At 37.1% G+C, this 21560-nt stretch overlaps 2 protein-coding genes across 2 annotated transcripts; one reads left to right on the forward strand and one right to left on the reverse strand.

Moving 5' to 3' along the window:
- Nucleotides 1–7280: 7280 nt before the first annotated feature.
- LOC121760535 (protein NPGR1-like) lies at nt 7281–10955 on the forward strand. The gene is made up of 5 exons (XM_042156189.1): nt 7281–7915; nt 7990–8251; nt 8899–10109; nt 10211–10358; nt 10519–10955. The coding sequence occupies exons 1-5, from the start codon at nt 7715–7717 to the stop codon at nt 10827–10829; spliced, it is 2133 nt and encodes a 710-aa protein (XP_042012123.1). The 5' UTR covers nt 7281–7714; the 3' UTR covers nt 10830–10955.
- A 4006-nt stretch (nt 10956–14961) lies between these two features.
- LOC121759944 lies at nt 14962–17863 on the reverse strand. The gene is made up of 3 exons (XM_042155526.1): nt 17632–17863; nt 15436–15541; nt 14962–15358 (listed from the first exon to the last, which is right to left on the reverse strand). Exons 1-3 carry the CDS (start codon nt 17739–17741, stop codon nt 15344–15346), a joined length of 231 nt encoding a protein of 76 aa, XP_042011460.1. The 5' UTR covers nt 17742–17863; the 3' UTR covers nt 14962–15343.
- Between the last annotated feature and the right edge of the window lie 3697 nt (nt 17864–21560).

The raw sequence follows: 21560 nt of genomic DNA on the forward strand, positions 1-21560 counted from the left end.
GAAGAAAAGAAGATTGAGGATGTGGATATTGTACGTGAATTTCCAGACGTGTTTCCTGATACGCTGCCCGGGTTACCCCCAGACAGACGACTGGAATTCACCATCGATTTAGAACCAGGAGCCGCGCCAATTTCAAAAGCGCCATACCGAATGGCCCCAAAGGAACTGGGAGAACTGAAACTACAACTGCAAGAACTTTTAGACCTGGGTTTTATCAGACCCAGCGTGTCACCATGGGGAGCTCCTGTACTTTTTGTCAAGAAGAAGGATGGAACGTTGAGGATGTGCATAGACTACCGAGAATTGAACAAGGTGACACTCAAGAATAAATACCCATTGCCAAGGATAGATGATTTATTTGACCAGCTTAAGGGGGCCAGTATATTTTCTAAGATTGACTTAAGGTCCGGGTACCACCAATTGAAGATCCGGTCCGAAGATGTACCCAAGACAGCTTTTCGCACCAGGTACGGTCACTATGAGTTCGTAGTAATGCCTTTTGGATTGACCAATGCCCCTGCGGTGTTCATGGATTTGATGAATCGCATATTTCACCCATATCTCGACAAATTCGTCCTGGTCTTCATAGACGACGTCCTCATCTACTCGAGGAATAGATCGGAACACGCTGAGCATCTAAGAACTATCCTCGAAACGTTGAGGACCGAGAGACTTTATGCTAAATTCAGCAAGTGCGAGTTTTGGCTCAATGAGGTTAATTTTCTTGGACACATAGTAACGGCAGAAGGAATTCGGGTAGATCCAGCAAAGGTAGAGGCCGTACAAAACTGGAAATCACCAACCAACCCGAACGAAATTCGGAGTTTTCTAGGACTGGCTGGCTACTACAGAAGATTCATCGAAGGGTTCTCAAAGATTGCCAGGCCAATGACGCAACAACTCAAAAAGGGCATCAAGTTTGTGTGGACCCCTGAATGCGAAGCTAGCTTCCAACTGCTAAAAGAGAAATTAACCACCGCCCCCGTGTTAGCCGTGCCAGAACCAGGAACAAATTACGTGGTCTACACAGATGCTTCGAAAAATGGACTCGGGTGCGTTCTAATGCAGAACGGGAAGGTGATAGCTTATGCGTCGAGACAACTCCGACCCCACGAACTGAACTACCCCACTCACGATCTGGAATTAGCAGCCGTAGTGCATGCACTAAAAATTTGGAGACACCACCTATATGGGGTTAAGTGTGAGATTTTCACTGACCACAAGAGTCTAAAGTACTTTTTCGAACAAAGGGATCTAAACATGCGACAGAGAAGATGGCTTGAGTTGGTGAAGGATTACGATTGCACCATAAACTACCATCCTGGCAAGGCAAATGTGGTAGCTGACGCACTGAGTCGAAAGTCCCAATCACAAGCTTGTCTAGCCACCAGGGAGGGAATACTAATACAAGAATTCGCCAAGATGAGAATAGAAATAATACAAGCACCGGAAACGGTGGAAGCTAAAATCGCAACTTTGGTGCTGCAGCCCGACCTGAGGAAACGAATAGTTGACGCCCAAAGACACGACGAAGCGCTGGAGAAAATACGAATAAAAGTGCGGACCGGTGAGCAAAGCAATTATAGAGAAGAGGCGGACAATGCCCTCACTTTTGAAGGAAGACTGTGTGTACCGGCCAATCCGGACCTTAGGAATGAAATATTGATTGAGGCACACGACACACCGTATACCGCTCATCCGGGAAGCACAAAAATGTACCAGGATCTGAAAAGAAAGTTTTGGTGGGACGGCATGAAAAGAAGCATCGCAATGTTTGTCGAGAGATGTTTAACTTGCCAGCGAGTCAAGGCATTGCACCAACGACCTTACGGGAAACTACAACCCTTGGAAATTCCCGAGTGGAAATGGGAACATATCGCCATGGATTTTGTGACAGGCCTGCCCAGATCCAAGCGTGGAAATACTGCCATTTGGGTAATTGTTGATCGACTCACGAAAAGTGCTCATTTCATCCCTATTCCCATCACGTATGGATCCGAGAAGCTAGCACAGTTATACGTAAGGGAAATTGTGCGTCTGCATGGAGTACCTGTGACAATCACGTCAGACCGAGACTCGAAGTTTACATCCAGATTCTGGCAAAGCATGCAAAGGGAAATGGGTACGAGATTAAATTTCAGCACCGCATTCCACCCCCAGACCGACGGACAATCCGAGAGGACAATCCAAACTCTAGAAGATATGTTGAGGGCCGTCGTACTCGATAGAGGAGAAAACTGGGAATCCATCTTGCATCTGATAGAGTTTGCCTATAATAATAGTTATCAAGCCACCATCGACATGGCACCTTATGAGGCACTATATGGAAGAAAATGTCGGTCTCCACTCTATTGGGACGAAGTAGGGGAGAGAAAGGTATTAGGCCCAGAATCCGTGGCGGAGATGATTGAAATCGTGAGACGAATCCGGGGTCGAATCAAGGAAGCGCAAGACCGACAAAAATCCTACGCCGATGAGCGTCGAACGGATTTGAAATTTAACATCGGAGAGAAAGTCTTTTTGAAAGTATCTCCTTCCAAAGGGATAACCAGATTTGGACTCAGAGGAAAGCTGAAACCACGGTTTATTGGACCCTATGAAATTCTGGAAGAAGTGGGCCCGGTAGCATATCGTTTGGCATTACCACCCAATTTTTGTAATGTGCACCACGTTTTCCACGTCTCCCAACTTCGGAGGTACGTGTTCGACCCGAAGCATGTCATTCGTCACGAGGAAATCGCTTTAGAACCTGACTTGAGCTACGAAGAAAAGCCGATAGAAATACTAGACCGAAAGGTGCAACAGCTTCGGAACAAGTCGATTACTACAGTGAAGGTTTTGTGGAAAAACCACGGACAGGAAGAAGCAACATGGGAGCTAGAAGAGAAAATGAAGGAGAAATATCCCGAGCTTTTTGTTTAAAAACATCCTAAATTTCGGGACGAAATTTCTTTTAAGAGGGGTAGTATGTAACGACCCGCTAAGCCGATATTATTAGAAACAATATTATTAGCTAAATTACTTATATAAGTAACTTTTACTGCGATTAAATCCGAGCCCCGAGCTTGCGCCGTTTGTACCTACACCAAATGAAATGATCAAAAAAAAAAAAAAAAAAAAATATATATATATATATATATATATATATATAATAATAATTAATTAATTTTTTCTCTGATAGCTTATCCGAGAAGGGCATGACAATACATTTAATGTTACTTGATGAGTAGTAAAAGAAATAAATGCTGCATTTATGAATGCATTAATGAAGTATGAAAAAAAAAATTCTCATTCTCTGACACAAATGGTGAACTTTCTCTCCAAGAATAATTACCGCTTACGTGGCCATCTTTTATTGCCATCTTCTATAGATTAGTATTTGTCCTCACTTTCTTTCACCAGAAAAAAAAACGCTACCATCACATATCCTAATCACCCCTTCCCAACCCCACTTAATTCCTTCACCAACCCCACATACTAATTCCCCTTCCTACTTCAATTCCACATCGGACAGAGCCTAAGGAGGAAGGTTTACACACACTTGTAGAATCAAGTCACCAATCAAACACCACCTCTTTTTCCCCCACATAAAAGGTAATTCCAAGTTTTTTTTTTATGCATATACATCAGATTATAGTAAGAATGAAAATGGAAACATGCTAGGTAACCTTTATTTCCACATATTACATCAGGGACTCCAAAATTCACCCAACACATACAAGTAGCATGCCAAAACCAGAATTTTCCCCAAGCTATTGAATGATAGACATAACATAGGACTTTTAATGATGCTTTAGACAACACCAAAAGCATGTGACTCTTATAACAATTCTATGTAGACCTCTAAAATAAATATAGAAACTCATCTTGAGCCAATCAGTAAATCTGCCGTGAGGAACTTCCGGCAGCAAGCTAGGCGCTCCGTCGTCAACAATGACAGCCCACGCTCCAAAAACCCATCCTTTCTTTTCGTTCCATGAATCTGGGAAATCTTGGAATGAAATTAACAAAGTCTATTATCACAAAGGTATTTAAAACCTAAATAAAAAAAAAAGGGGGAGGGGATGAAGAAACCGATCACCTACCTGTCGGAAACGGCGTCGGCCGCTGGAGATGAGGGTCTCGACGGCGACGGCGCTGGAAGGGAGGGGAGGGCTGATGGATACAATCCCCTCCGAGCTGAAACCTCGGCAAGAGCCGAGCATGGTCCCCGCCGAGCTGAAACCTCGGCAAGAGCCGAGCATGGTCCCCGCCGAGTTGAAACCTCGGCAAGAGCCGAGCATGGTCCCCGCCGAGCTGAAACCTCGGCAAGAGCCGAGCACGGTCCCCGCCGAGCTGAAACCTCGGCAAGAGCCGAGCATGGTCCCCGCCGAGCTGAAACCTCGGCCAGAGCCGAGCATGGTCCCAGCCGAGCTACAACTTCGGCATGAGCCGAGCAGGGAGTAGGAAACGATTCCGGCAGACCTACAGCCTCGGAAAGAGCCGGTCAAGGAGCAGAGTGTAGCAAGGGAGGAAGTATCCATTGCGAAGACAGGGCCGGCGAGGAACGTGAAGCCTCCGAGCCGATTCGGCGACCTTGGGGCTGTAATGCATATTGATTTGAGGTCCATTCCGAAATTTAAGTATTCCGGGCCTAAGAATGAAATGGTTAAGTAAGCTAAAATAAATAGTTGTGACCCAAATTGTTTTAAATTTTTTTTAGGAGTAATTAGTAAAGTATAGAATATCAAATTTTGGTTGGAATCTAACTAGCAAACGAAGTGGAAGTAAATAATGCAAGATTTGGAAATTTCGAATAATAATAATAATAATAATAATGTTAATAATAAAGTTAAACCTTGAGATTTTATTTCTCATTTAATCAGATTAGTTTAAAACTGAATTAGTATTTTTATTTTCTTTTCCTATTGTGTTGTTTCAAAAGGTTATCTCCGCAAGTAAGGTCGGAGTAAGAGATTCAAGTAAGGAAAATAAGCGATCAAGGTGAGCTTTCTTATACTTAAAATACAAATCGTATTCTATGAAAACGCGAGCACATGTTCGTGGATGTTTTAAAGATATTGTCTTGCCATAAATGTTTTGTGTATGATGCCTATCTGTTTGGCTAAGGCCAAGTGAATTATGAATGATGATATAAGTCGAATTCGGGTCCCAGTGAGGGTGGTGTCCCCGCTCGGACTAGTGTACACAAGCTCCCTCTGTCATGTTGGGCAGAGCAGGTGACCGAGGAAGGTGGCCACCTTCCCGGCACATGCATGTAAGGTGACCGTGCGAGAACACCATCTCGACGGCACAAGGTGATCAGATATGGCTAAGTACAGGAAAAAGGGCCCAAAGTGAATATTTTAGTAAGCTCGGGTCTTTTAAATAAAACCCCGAGTATTACTGCGATGATGGCTTGACAATATTTTCAAATGTATATTTGTAATTTTCGGCATTATGTTCACTGAGTACTTTTTGTACTCAGCCCTGCATATTTCTAAACGTGCAGGTTGAGTCGTGGAAAGGGGAAGGGATAAGTGCTGTGGAGAGCAATCTAGTAGATAACTATGAACAAAACTCTCGGAGGTTCATGTCTCCATACATGGACCGCGTTCTTTCGTTTCCGCTGTGCCGGTTAAGAGGCAGTGTCTATCTTACCCTTTACTCGGATAATCAGAACCTGTATGAACGGTCACTCGATTCTACATGATCGAGTGTATTTTGGTTATAAGTATTTCCGTATTTAAGTTATTATGTGCGTCTCGTTTTGCTTTGGCTTTAATTTCCCCTAAATTCTATCCCCGCTTCTTATAATCCCTCCTTAGTCGCGAATTCCCCGGATTATGCTATCCTTAGCTAACTGCGGTCGTGACAATATTTTTGACAAATTTTCTAAATATAATTTGACCTTAAATATTATCACTTAATTTTGTGACATGCAAGTAAAATTGCTTCTTCAATTTTTTATATTAATTTTTTTTTTAAAATTGAATAAAGAACTTTCTTTAATAATAAAAAATTGAATAAAGTTTAGCATCTCCCCCATCGATAATGAGAAGGTTTAGCATCTCAATATTGGCTCTTCATCACACCTAGATCTACAAGTTAGATGTAGTATTTCAATACATGAAATATTAACATACATCTATTAGAATTAAACAATCTTTCATTATTTTATTTAATTTATTCAATCTATTGTCTCAACTTTCATATCATATGAATCGTATTGCTAGCCATAGAGAGTTTTATAATGAGATGAGATTTTTAATATTGATAGTTTCGATTTTTCTATGAAAAGGTTAAGGAGAAATTGATATTTTCCCTTGATGATAAGAAATTAATTAGATTGATAATGAGTGTGCCAACCAACACGTGTCACCCCTCAACTACTCCTAATTATGGCGATAAATATATTCAAAGTTTAGGTTTGTATTTTATGATTCATTTAATATGATTTCAAAATTCCAATTGAAAATCTCACAGATTGCCAAAAGGTCAAAAAGGCTAATGAATTAAAACCACTTAATTCCACTTTAATCATTTGAATCCATCCTAACCTAAATCTAACACTAATTATAACCTCATTACCTCTATATGACTTGTTACAGGCTGTATCCTCATAACTTCATTTTCTTATTATTACAGGGGTTAAATGCTTAATACTACTATCATACAATCTTCACAATTTATTTAGTCACCATAATTGGTCAAAATTAAAACTGATATGGTAGCCGAAATAGTACACGACGAATGAACTAGGTGACGTGCCAACATAATCTTCAATATGTTCACCTATTCAATGAAAATCTATTTTTGCACGCATTTCAGTTCCTAAACGAATGTTCAAACCAAAAAGGAGAAGCTTGTGTTGCTGACGTTCTCAACGAATAAGCCATTTCTCGATGAATAGAGCATGTATTTGCCAATTTCGTGGGTCCTACCAAGTTGATTTACGTGATACCAAACTACATATACGAAAAATTAAGCTCATTTCTAGACAGACAAGCATGCCCTAAATGTCTATATTCACCACAACTTTTGCACATGTACGATCAGTTCATATAAGCGTTTCCGCCAACCATGTCTATTTCAATTCTTGTAATGTTGTAATTCACGTGACGAGATTTCCAGCGTTTAAAATACCAAATCATCAAATGATTCGATAAAGTTATTTATTCACGGTTAAAAAAATGAACAAACGGGTGTTGTGTCATCATAACAATAATAAGGGTTGTTAATTATGACAAAGTCAATTTGAAACAAGTTTGAGAAATCAAGATTTGAGAACACCTCAAACCCAAAAAGCACAAAAAGTGACAGGGAATCTTAAGACAGCAGGTGCCTAGTTTGTAACAATCCACCATTACAAAAGCTCTTTCTCTCTACTGTCACTCAAAACTGCCAATAACTGTTGCTACCAAACAAAGCCATTTTCTTTTTACAGCAATGATATTTCAAACTCAAACCCCAGATCTCCACATCTTCAAAAACTCCTCCTTTTCACACCCACGTCCCTTTTCCCAATGAATCTTACACAACATGTGAAAAAGCTTTGATCTTTTGCTACCTGCTCTGTTTTTCATAATTTCATCCTTTTTCCAAATTTCAGCTTCTTTACAATGGATTTCTTGAATCTTTCTTCACCACCCACCTTTTCTTTGTGAGAGTTGGTGAAAAAAGGGGAGAGAAGTGGGATTTTTTGGGCTTTGCTTCTGTGGGGAAAACATCAAACATGTTGTGCGCGTGTTCCGGGGAGCAATTCAAGCTTGAGGAGGCGATCCCGCAGTCTCCTGAATCGCTGGCGACAAGGGATTTCTCCGCCAGTGGAATCTCTTCAAGGACTGGAAACGGCGATTGGGAATCCAAGCTCGAAGATGCTCAGGTCGATGAAGCGGAATCCACGTTGAAGGAGGCGCTTTCTCTGAATTACGAGGTAATTTCATCGTCTCTCTTGTGAAATTGCTTCTTGTTTGAGTGAGGGAGTGATGAAAAACTGTTGGATTTTAGGAAGCGAGAGCTTTGCTGGGAAGACTTGAGTACCAAAGGGGCAATTTTGATGCTGCCCTTCAAGTTTTTCAAGGGATTGATATCAGGCTGCTGTCGCCTAGAATGTCGATGGCCATTTCGGAGAGGACTCGGCCGCGGAAATCGCGGTCGTCTCGAGGGAGGAATGTGCTCACTGGTGTGATGTCGCTGCATTCAGTGAGCTTACTTCTTGAAGCAATGCTGCTCAAGGCCAATTCTCTAGCGGAGCTGGGACGTGTTAAAGGTATTCATCACTCGTCATTTCATGTCTAAGTTGAGCTTTTTTCGCGTTTCATTAGTCGATTATCGATTATCTGCAGTTGCGAGCTCGATCAATATCACTACCAGTTTGATGTGGAGTGTTGATTTGTGTAGGATTCTTGACTTTTCTTTGATCGATAATCGTTTATCTGAAGTTGTGGACTCGATTAAAATCGCTAACTTAGCTTGTCATTTGATGTGGTGTGAGATTCTTGATGAGTAGAGAGATTCTTGACTTCTCTATGATCATAATTGTTTTAGATTGGCATTTGATGTTGTGTCATTGAAACTCTTCTAAAGACGAATGGATTTGCGTCTGATTCTTGACATTTCTTTGATCAATAATCGTTTACGTGCAGTTGTGAACTCGATTAAAATCACTAGCTTAGCTTGGGATTTGATGTGGTGTCACTGAAACTCTTGTGAAAATGAATTGATTCGTAAAGAGATTCTTGATGTGTAAAGAGATTCTCGAGATCGATAATTGTTTATCTGCTGTCACGAATTTGATCAGAATCGTTAGGTGCTTGCCCTTTGATGTGGTGTCGTTGCATTAGTTTGTGTATAAGATTCTTGATGAGTAGAGAGATTCTTGGTTTCTAATAGGTTCGTTTCTTGTTGCGAATGCAGAAGCCGCGAGCGAGTGCAAGATTATCTTGGACACGGTCGAATCAGCTCTTCCTTGTGGCACATATAGTGAGATAAACGGAGATAGTAAACTGCTGGAGATGTTTCACAGGGCGCTCGAACTGCTTCCCAAGCTATGGTTGCAAGCAGGATCCGTAGACGAGGCGATTGCTGCATACCGGAGGGCGCTGCTGAGGCCGTGGAATTTGGATCCTCAGCTGCTGGCGAAAGTGCAGAAGGACCTAGCAGCCACATTGCTGTACGGAGGCGTCGAGGCAAGCATTCCTCCCGAGTCTAAACCTATCGGAGCCACGTTCCCCGACAGTAGCATGGAAGAGTCGATTCTCCTGTTGTTTATACTGATGCAGAAGGTTGTTTACGGTGAAATTGAATGGGATCCTGAAATTATGGATCATTTAACCTTTGCACTCGCAATGTGTGGAGAGTTCGAGTCTTTGGCAGATCACGTGGAGCAAGTTCTTCCGGGGATATACAATCGGGCCGAGAGGTGGTACTTTCTCGCACTCTGCTATAGCGCTGCAGGTCAGAATACGACGGCTCTGAATCTTCTAAAGAAAGTGTCTGGATTGTCGGAGAGTAATCACAAGCCTCATTTGGCGTCGTTTTTGCTTGGAGCAAAGGTATGCTCTCAAGATCCGGCCGAGTCTCTGGAAGGGGTGAAGTTTGCGCGCAGAGTAATTGATGCTTCGATAAACCACAACGAGCACATGCTCGGCCAAGCTAATAAGTTTCTCGGCATCTGCTATGGGAATGCTGCGAGGAAATCCACATCCGATTCTGAAAGAGTCGCTCTACATAGAAACTCCGTTAACTCGTTCAGCCATACATTGCGCGCTGGGATTGAAGATCCGGAGATCAGCTTCCATCTCGGGTTGGAAAACGCTGTACAGAGAAACTTAGCTTTGTCTTTGAACCAAGCCATGGTGTACTCAAAGACAAGCGCTGGCAGCTCTGCAAGAGGCTGGAAGCTTTTGGCGCGCGTTGCGTCAGCCGAACAGAGGCTGGTGGATGCAGAAGCCATCGTTGATCTTGCATTGGACGAAACAGAAAGCATCGAACAGCTCGAGCTTCTTAGGTTGAAAGCCCTCGTTCAGATCGCTCAAGAGCAACCGAAGCAGGCTATAGAAACCTATAGGATCTTGCTAGCTCTGATTCGTGGACAGGGCGAAATTCTCGAGAAAAGCGCAAAAAAGGTGTGCATACTCGCAAACCTTATGTTCGTGCAGAAACGCATTGCTGCACGAACATTTCTTTTAATAACGATGTGTTAATTGTTGCCGTTGTTTCTTGGCAGGTGGAAGCTGAGACGATTCTCGAGTTAGATGCATGGTTGGATTTGGCTCGACTTTATTCGAGTCACGAGTTATGGTTGGATGCGGACATCTGCATTAGGAAGGCGAAGGCAACTAATTTTTACTCTGCTCGAACCTGGCACGAAACAGGTCGATAAACCTTTCCGTGCCTCGTATGTTATTTGTGGGCGAATATCGTATTCTAACCCGACCTTTAGGGTCGTCTTAAAGGTTAGGCTAGAATACGATATTTGCCCTATTCCCGATCGTTTTGTGCAATTTTGTGCTTAATTCACTTGAACGCTGGCAGGAAGACTTTTCGAAGCCAAACAACAGTACCAAGACGCGATTGCAGCGTTCGCGTTGTCTTTATCGATCGTTCCGGATTACGTCCCGAGTATAGTCTCGACCGCCAGGATACTGATGAAGATGAGCAGCCGGTCGCTCCACATAGCAAAGAGCTTCCTAATGAGCGCGTTACGCTTGGAGCCCACTAGCCACGAGGCGTGGTCGAGTCTCGGACTCGTCTACAAGATGGAAGGATCGGTGCAGCAAGCTGCAGACGCGTTCCAAGCCGCGCACGAGCTCGAGCTCTCTGCCCCTGTCCAAAGCTTTTTATGACAGCAAAAACATTCTTTCGTTCCAGTAAACTGAATGCTGATATTTTGGACATGAAAGAAGCAATTCTTTCATTGCATTAAATTGATTACTAATTTTTTAATTTTTTATAATTTAAGATTCTGAAAAGTGGTGTGTACTTGAGGACCTCGAAAAGTTCTTAATACATCCTCAGTCCCACAATAGGAGTCACTCATATCTTATCGTGACACGAGTTTTAAGAAATGTAATTAATAGTGGGTTGGAAAATTTAGTTAAATATGAGATCCACTTTTTAATATTAGTTTTATAATAAAAATGTGAGAGAGGTGAGTTAGTGGAATATGAGACCCTATTTATCATTATAATAAAAATGAAGTGTGACTTTTTTTATGGGATGAACTAAAATAGCAAAGTGGGACACTTATAAAAAAGGAGACAATAGCATTTTTTACCTATATAGTGGAGTAGTACTAACTACTTTTGGTTTACGGTAAAAGAAAGAGTACATCTAACCTCTTTAAATACAAAAATATTTAACTATTTTATAAACTCTACAAAACTTCTGAACAAATAACATTTAACTAGATCCATATGTGATTAGGGCTTATTTAGCATATTTTTAGCCAACTAGAGTACTTTGTTTGTATGGTAAAAAAAGATGTTTTTTAGTGCTAATGATAAACTACTTAACAAACAACATATAACTTCAATGTATCTAATTTATGTTCTACTCATAAAATTGGAGACTTCCAAAATTTAAAATGTTGACGGGAGATGAGAGATAACTCATTTTGAGGCAAATTAGGAGTATAAAAGAGATGTGATTTATGTCAAGATTAGAGGGAGATTTTGTTCCAGAAAACTGATTGCTGATATTTTTGGTCCGTCTCGAATCTCAATCTGGATGAAATTATATTATGGAAGACCTTGTTTTGCCTCATCCCCTAATAGTCTCCAAATTTATAGGATAAAATTACAATCCGATTAGCCCGCATCCGATTAATTGGCAACCCATTAGAATCAGACCCGAAAACCCGATAAAACTTCTATTGTTCTATTTGTTCGACTCCTAATTCGATACTTCATTAATTAATTTTATAATATAGATAACTAAAAAAATAACTTTCGATTTTATATTAAATATATTATATATTATATTTTATTAATATAATAATAGAAAAATAAATTAGAAACTTCAAATACACTAAATAATATTTAAATTTCTAAAACATGCTTTAAAATTTCTCGAAATATGTTTATATTTCGTTTTGCATAAATCTCAAATATTAAGTATTTGATCATGTTTATGTTTTAAGAGCATCCTCATCCGTGCTCTTGCCAACGAGCATGAATGTGGGCCTGGAACCACTTTTACTTCGTGCTCTTAGACAAGAGCACAACACTCACATCCGTGCTCTTCCGCAAGGACAAGCTCAAGGGTCCCACCATTCTATTATTCAATTTAAATAAAAATATTTTCACAAAATTAAAATGCATTAAAAATATCCGGAATACTATTACAAATTACAAAAAAATTAAAAATTACATAATTAAAATCCTAAAAATTAAAAAGTACATAATTAAAATCCTAAAAATTAAAAATTACATAATTAAATCCGTTTGAGAGGGTTTGAGTGAGAGAGGAAAATGTAGATAAGTTGTATGAAAAAAGATGAATGAGAGATGATTTCATGAGAAAAATGGATGATAAATGTGTGTATTTATAGATGATTTTGGGAATAAAAAAATATAAAAAATATAAAAAATCCAGAAAACGGTAAAAAACGGCCATATTTTTGGGAATCTGATTTTTTTTTTGGTATTATTTTCGATTTAAAAAAAAATGAATTTCCAACGGAAATGCCGTTGGCCAATCAGAACGCGCCACGCCAGCTACTCGTTGGCACGGACATGCTCGATATATAAAGCAGAGGGAGGGGGTAAACTATGTTAACCATTTCCCCCCTCCCCTCTATGATCTGCGGCGAAGCACCGATTTAGAATTATTTGAGAAGAGAAATTGATGAAACAAAATATCTTCTCATCAGTTAAGCCCTTTCCCTTCTTTTGTCCTTGTTTCTTTAACCCACCCCTAGTTGCCATCAACCGAATTTTCTATCCCTAGAAAACGCGGTCGTGACAGAACCAGTCGACCCCACCTTCACATTTTTTCCAACACCGCTCAAACCGACAAAGTGTGATTGGTATTCTCTTTGATTTTCCAAAGATGATAAATTGTCGAGGAAAGAGATTGGCCTCCTAGTGGTAATTCCTGTGGCGTCTCCTCCTCCTCCATGATATCTGTTAAGTTGAGAATGAATGAGATTTGGGAATGGGATAGTAAAAATGTGATGCTCGTGAATGATGTATCTATAACATATTTTCAAAGTGTATGAAATTAAATATGGTAGTCTTTGTCCAGCCCATATTTTTACATCAAATAGTATGTATGGCATGACGAGATGCAATGTGACAATTAATCTATCATGCATCAAAATATCAAATTGAATAGTCATACATATAGAAGTACTCGTACTATTTTTCTTTATGGAGTATAAAGGTATGTTAACTAAGAAGTAAGATTAATTATAGTATTTTAGTGTGAGTGTGATACCGAATCAGACAAGATCGGGCATGCAATCGCCGGTGAAGATATCGCCGTCGATTAAAAGAGGGTGAGAAATGAAGAGAGAAATGCGGTGAGAAATGTATGGGTCACGAGTGGATTGGTTGGGAGATTTATAAAAAAATACTCCCTCGGCTCCGTTCCATAATAGTGGAGACGTTTCTTTTCGACATGCGGTTTAAGAAAATTATGTTAAGTGAGTTAAGTAAAGAAAAAGGTAAAGTAGGAAATGAAAAATGTAGAGAGATGAAGAGAGAATAAAATAAGAGAGAGTAAAGTATGTGAGAAGAAATGTGTTGACTTTTAACTAAAAAGGAAAATGACTCTACTACTATAGGAACGTACAAAAATGGTAAAATGACTCGGAAAATGACTCTACTATTATGGAATGTACCAAAATGGCAAAATGATTGTACTACTATGGAACGGAGGGAGTATCTATAATGATTGAAAAATGGTAGGTGGGAGAAGAGAGAGGGATAGAAATGGGTAGGTAGAGAATTTAATTTTGCATGGCTCTTCTTTTGGACCGATGAATTTTGCATGGCACTTCTTTTGGACCGATGGATTTTGTTGTTCTTCCGTCAAACTATTTTTATTTATTTATTTATTAATAATTAACGAATAAACTTACTGTATAAATAAAAGGCAATAAAATTTTAAAAAATTATAATTTCTTAGAAAGAGACGAAAACATATGTAAATATAAATAAATAAAACAAAAATTCAATTCATAAACTAACTTTAAAGAGCAATATGATGTTTTGTCCCCTTTCTTATTTATTTAATTAATTAACACTACAAGCCATCAACAACCCGACCCCGAGCCATCGCTCAACAAAAAACCACACCACCCGCTCAACAAAAAACAAGACACCAACAATAGAAAAGCAAAGATACCAAAGAGAAAAAAAAAGAAAGAATGAAAAAAACACCAAAATCACAAAAGAGCACCCCTCAAATGCCTCCGGCCACAAATCAAAACCCCACCGTTGAACCCTCAAGAAGTATCAAACCTCTACATCATACGTACTTCTCCCGTTCCAAAAAGTTTGTCACATTTTTCCATTTCCGTCCATCCCACAAAATTTGTCATATTTCACTTTTTTACCAGTTTTTGTAGCGAACCTCATATTCCACTAACTCATTCTCACTCACATTTTAATGGTACGAGGAGAGTCTTCAACATATGCGCATCGCTATTTTGTTCCGACACCCCAAAGATGATTTTTTTTTCACTGTCTAACATTACAAATTTCGTTAACTAATTCCACTAATAATATTATCATACCTTCCTGATTTGGGAATAGCCCTTATTATAGAATGATTTGAGAATGGATTGAATATTCATATCTTCAAAATTAGTTATTCTAAAAACCTAAATTGCTCAAGTCCCTATAGTTTCAATCTTTCACAATTAAGCAATTTCTTTTATCTAATGATTGAAACACGATTTCGTTGGTAATAGGTCGAGGATTCGAGTCACTAGGGTATAATGGCGATCTTTCAAAAAACATACTCCTGCCATTCAAGAAAAGTGAGAATCATCATATTATATAACAATAACAAAAGTTACAGAGCAATAAGTTGACATAATACAACGAGAAATTATTAGGCTTATCCACACTTCCTATACAGAGACTTACAATTTTAAGAATAAAAAGATGTCTACTCCACATTCATAGATGGATTAACTTTGCCAAACTTCATAAATCTGCAGGAAATTTTTTTTAGAAAAGTTACATAATCAAGTCGCACTTCAGCACCTTCACCACGCGGCCATACGAGCACTTAAGAAGTCGAGAGGAGTTTATACAGTTGTAATAATGGGCAAAGTCGAAAACATTGTGCAAACAACAATTTGTATACTCACTTAGTGCAGTGGAAGGTCTATCAATGAAGTGTAACCTCATCCCATTTGCCACTGCAGTTACAGTAAGAAACGAAAATCAGCAACTTGAAGCATCGTAAATCAGAATAATTTAAAAAGAAGCGCATTACCTTAAGAACTGGTTCGCCTTTGTTAGTGTTTGCGTTTTGTTTTGCAGCAGCCGCTATCTGCGCTTTTGCAGCTCTTCCTGCTGCGGATTGCTCAAATTGCTCTTGCCTACAACCGGGGTCGTAAAGGCATATTACACAATGTTTGAACATAATGGCATAGGTATTAATGATTTCAGCAGTCAATTTTTTCAACGACTCAACGTGAACATAATGACACAATATTTTTCGGAAACTGTCAGGCGAGCTGGTTATTTATTCAAGAAGCAAGTGGCATCATAACACTCTAAACGACTCAAAATGGTCATATTTTACATGTTTTTCTTTGCTTCATGACCGTGCTGTCCCTCTATAACACAACTTCTCAGACAGAAGCTCCGAGAAAAAGGAACTAAAATAGTTAACATTTCCATGAACTGTTCTAAATTACTTATTGTAATTAACATCTGAATTTGACGTTTCGCAGACTAAAATATACTAATCCTTAGGGACGAGCCAGTACCATATATCTTCTCAAAGAATTGAAGACAAGTTTGTTTGCTTGCTTTCAATCTACCCTGAATATATTACGCTAGAACATCACTACCTCGAAAACACCGTTTCACACTCTCCGCATTACGGTTCTGGTTATCCCTTTTGGTTTCTGTAGAGAGAGACATTGTGTCAAACATATCTATTGTGTCTTTTGACTAAATTCTTACGGATCTTAAGGCCATTCAGCAACAATAAGCGACACCATTGTTTTATCAGACATACTCAATCATTAACACATACATCTATGCTCCTCGTTAGGCTTGTGACTCATAAGGATTTATCATCCTGCGACCTAAACTACCCTGCTGTAATAAGCTACCTAATTCATGAAGCTTCCTGTAGTAAACCTATAAATCCTCACACAGAAAGGCAACTACAAATCCACTTTCCACACGAATCCACTCTCAGATAAATTGGATTCAAAATAGCTTTGGTTTCTCAATGCTAGGCATCTCATCATAATCATCATGGACATATATTACTTTGCTCAAAGATTTATCAAGAAATACGTTAAAAAACTGTTCGTATAGGATAAAAACACATTTTCATTATGAGTTTAATCATTGATGAAGTCATTTCAGTTGCATTATTAGATGGATAATATAACCCCAAGAATAGTAAGCATTATGTTCCAATCGAGCAGTCACAGTTTCTGTTCGTCACTACAGTGACTACACACATTTCAACTAGTAGGAGAGGCCCTCGCACCGACACACAAGATTTCAAATACGCTATCAATTTGATATGCTCATTGAACCACAATACGAATCAATGAACAGGCACCACATTTAAGTGTTTTTTCAACTAGTTTCTATTCCGTGACCTTCCTAGTCTTCTCTGTTTCCCTTTAATCATCTTTACATATATCACGAAAACATTTATCAAGAAAAAAAGATCAAATTAATACGTTAAGAAAACTGTTTATATAAATCAGCAAGAGAAAAAAGACAACATTTCCAATAATGAGTTTAATCATTGATGAAGTCTTTGCAGTGGCATCAATAGAAGGATAACAACACCAAAAGCAATAAGCGTTACGAGTTCCAATCGAGCATTCACATTTTCTGCTTATCAATACAGACATTTCAACCAGTAAGAGTGCCCCTCAGCAACAGCACACATGATCTCAAATTCGATATCTATTCGAAACACTCATCAATCCACAACACATATCAATGAAAATAGACACCATAGAAAAGTGTTTTTTCGACTCGTTTCCATCATGGAACCTTCCTAATCTCCTCTATTTCCTTTCACAACACCTCACACAGAGCTCATACTAAACTAGCTCATCAATTTGAAGAAGCATATGAAACTTGTAGCAATATGCACCAATGAACTATTACAAGAATTGAACAAATAGCTCCATAAAACAGGTCAAATACTACCAATAACAGCGATCAAAACAATCAAATGCATAAAAGGGAATTCAGAAAAAAATTAACGAAATCAATCAAGCCCAACTAAATTACTAATCCAAGATCAAACCTTGTGTAGAAAAGCAATCTTGATCAACTACGGCTGAATAATTATTTCTCAATTCATGCGATCACAGTCCGAGATAAGTAAAAATTGGTCTAATCAAGAGCTAAAGGCCCTAATTGGACCAAAAAAAATGCATAGAAATTAACTCAAACATAGAGATTAAAAGGAACAGAAGAAAACCTTTTCTGGGCAGCTTCGGCGGCTTTGGCGCGGGCTTCTTCGGAGGCCAAACGATCCTCTTCGCGTCGACGCTGCTTGCTTCCGCCATCGAAACAAGCGAAGCAACCCATCTCACGATTCTCCTGTATCTATCTGTTATTGATTTGATTCAATTTATGGATATGCGAAGTCAATTTAATTTCTGTTACATTTACGTTCTAAATTCGGATATATTCCTCACGCTATAACATATTAAAGCTTTAATTATAACATTTGTTTAAATTAGAGTCATCAAGATTTGAAATAGAATATTAAACGATTTTTTTTCATTATAAAAAGATTTACTTGAAGATGTTCTGAAAGAAGTTAAAAAAAACTAAGTCAACACAATGTAAAACTCCATTTAATTTAAAATCAGACACAACCTAACTTCACAAAATAAATTTAGTCTTTCAATTAATTAAAAAAATTCTTGATGATTTAGTAATAAAGTGGATATTTCGGATGCTAATGTCTCTCAACTCCAATTAATGACTATTTAAGACATGTATAAAGAAATAAGACGAGAATATTGTTCAAAGACCAAAAGTTTATTCTTTGTCTCATCTACCAATAAAACACTCTCTTTTATTTTCTTAGATTTCATAGGTTATAAGGTTTTTGTGCAATATTTCGAAATAAACTGAATTAGAAAGATTGTGAGGGAAAAGTGGGATGACCTTTACAAATACTACTACTCCCTAATTAAGACTACCAATGTTTTATTATAACTATACTTTATGTAGCCATCCAACCACCCATTTTATAATTCCACGTAATAAAAAAACTTTAGCAACGTCATTAGTAATTCAGCTTCTTATTTGTAAATAGTATACTGATGTTAACCAATTTTTTCCCATTTCAATAAAAATAAATTGACCAACAATAACGCATACAATACATTAAAATATAAGCACAATATAGATGGATTTTTTTTATTATCTTATAAAATCTTCAAGCCAATAAAATGACAAACAATAAAGTAGCTATATGAAACCGACTCAAAATTATAAATAATTATAAAAATAAATTAACATATCAACAAAAGCACATGTTATATCCAAAATCATCATAATAATAAGAAAATAGAAGTAAACAACAATTTCGGACAACAATTATAAAACACACAATTTTTAAACAATACTAAAAGGAAGATAATGACGCAAAACAAAACATTTACACAACTACAAATGAACTTTCACTTGTACTCCTAGCACATAATTAAATATTGAAAGCAAGATTAGTTGGCTAATAACAACTCAATATATAAGAACTTTCACTCTCATCTAATCACAAATTCACCAAAGTCTCACCCCAACTACTACCATAAATGGGTTTTAAATGTATTAATTTTAAAAAATTAAATTTGTCTTATATAGAGCTCTCAACTTAACCCATTATAACTATTTAGGGGGTTAGGTTTTGACCCAATTGAAATTTATGTGACTAGGACGTATTTTAAAGAGTGGAGACCCTCTTATCATACGTAGCAAACGAGGCTTGTGAAAGAGATTTATTTATTTTTATTTTTTTATTTTTGGTTTGATCAAAGGTGTTCTGAATCGAAGGCGGAATCAGATTAATCTTACTCGATTGGGCTTGCGGATTAAGACCGAAAGTCTCCCAAGCGAGTGGTGGGATTCGAACCCATGACCTCAAGATCATCACAGCTCCGCGCTGCCAACTGCGCTACAACCCGTTGAAGAAAGAGATTTGATTGTACTATCAAAATTAGTTTTTGTACTCAGTTAATAAAGCTACTGACCCAGCCCAATTAAGATCAATGGGCCAACAGAGTTGTATTGGACCACTAGTATTGGGTTAAGGCTCAGTTAAATTAGAGATTATTTGCAGTTAGTGTAGATATGTTCACATATTTCTTTTTTCCATTGTTTTTTTTATAAACATAATTGTTCATTCCCTTGTCAGAAATTAAAATAAATGAAAATGAAAAACGAGACATCATTGCTATGCAAATATCATACTACTATTAATTCATTTTAAATTATATTTCATGAATCGTGAGTTCAATTTCATCCTTTGTGAAAGACACGAATACACGATACATGTTCACCACCATGATTATATATACTCCTCCCGTCCCATTCCAAGCAAGCTATTTTCCTTTTTGAAATGCGTCATTCTAAATGATGCATTTCTAAAAATAGAATCATTCTTTTTACTTCTTTCTTCTCTCTTACTTTATTCGCTGCATTTCTAAAAATAGAATCATTCTTTTTACTTCTTCATTCTTTCTTATTTTATTCGCTTTAATTAACTCACGAAACAACACTACAAAAATTCTCGTGCCGGAATAGAATTACTCAACTTTATGTGGGACGGAGTGGGTATATTAATTTTGAATCCCTCCATTCACAATAACTAAAGCAGCGGACGACACAAGTTTTTTTTTATAAAATTCATAAAATAAAAAAAATTATTGTAGTATTATTATTAATTAAAAGTAAATAAATATGTGAAAGATAAAAAAAAGTACTAGGATAGATAGTTGGTATTGGTTATGGCAATGGTGATCAATTTATAGAGTCGCGTAATTAGATTTGTTAACAATTATACCCCACTCTACATTAATTGCTTTAATTATCCCTTACTAATTTCTAATTTATCTTCACCATTTTTTAATGGCGTAGTTGTTTGAATGTCTTATTTTGTCAATTGAGTTCATTATTTGTAAATTCAGCTGTTAATGATTGTATTCTCATTTTTTTTTAATTTTAACGGTCAACTCAATTTTGACCAATAAGTCTTACTCAGCATTATAATCTATACTATTCAAAAATAATTTTTTAAGGAAAAAACAATTGGACAAATAATAGCCCAATAAAATGCTAACTTCTTGAAGAAGTGTTAAAACACATTTAAATAATGCACTACCATTAAATTTTTTATAATTAAGTTATTAAATTTATATATTAATTAGCCTTATATTTGAGTTAAATTGGAATTGTGCTAGAGAGTTTAGTTTGCCTTCCATTTATTTAGGTTAAAATTGAGATTTAATCATTTATTGCAATACTTTTTAATATAAAGAGTAGTGTAAATTCTCACATTATTCAAAACAAACAAGATGCATAAAATATTATCGTTATATTAAGAGATAGTAGTAATTTACTTTTTATACGTATATGTGGAGGGAAGTAAGAAATTTATTCTTTCCAATATAAAAAATTCATTTAGTCATTGGAAATGTATATCAAGTTATGCTATGGTCTGAAATTAAAAGAAAGAAATAAACAATCAACTAAAATGTGATTATTGGATAATTCAAATTTTCTAACTTGACTTCTCAAAGAAGTTTTAAATTTATATGATTTAAATTATTCATATATTTAATGTGGATATGTTTAATATTCCATATATTTTTTTTCAAATTAATTTTTTATAAATTAAGCTATTAAATTTACCTTTTATGTGGATTAATGACTTGCATACCACTTTCAATAAACATCTTTACTCACACATATTTTCTTTATTTGTATATCTTATTCTAATTAATTCATACTCTTTGATCATTAGTCACGTATCTTTTTTTGTCATTAATTTTATTGTTTTTACTTCACTTAGATTATAAATTAAAATTGTATAAATGTTTCATTCACTGTGGAGTAGTAAATTCTTCATTTTGAGTGAGACAAGATAAGTACATTTCTGTTTTTTTAAATCTCCATATTTCTTTCAATTCTTATTTTCTATATATTTATTATATTTTATATTCATTATTTGAAACTTTTATGTCCCGTGCATAGCTCGGGTGTTAATACTAGTTTTGTGTTAAATTGCACCCTCCCTCAATATTTCCATTTTTTTCAATATGTTTGATTAACCTTATAAATAAATTCATAAAAATCAAAAGATAAAGAATACTATAACACATTGGACCAAAATCTTAA

This window comes from Salvia splendens, chromosome 13, assembly GCF_004379255.2.
Source record: "Salvia splendens isolate huo1 chromosome 13, SspV2, whole genome shotgun sequence".
NCBI classification, from domain to species: Eukaryota; Viridiplantae; Streptophyta; class Magnoliopsida; order Lamiales; family Lamiaceae; genus Salvia; species Salvia splendens.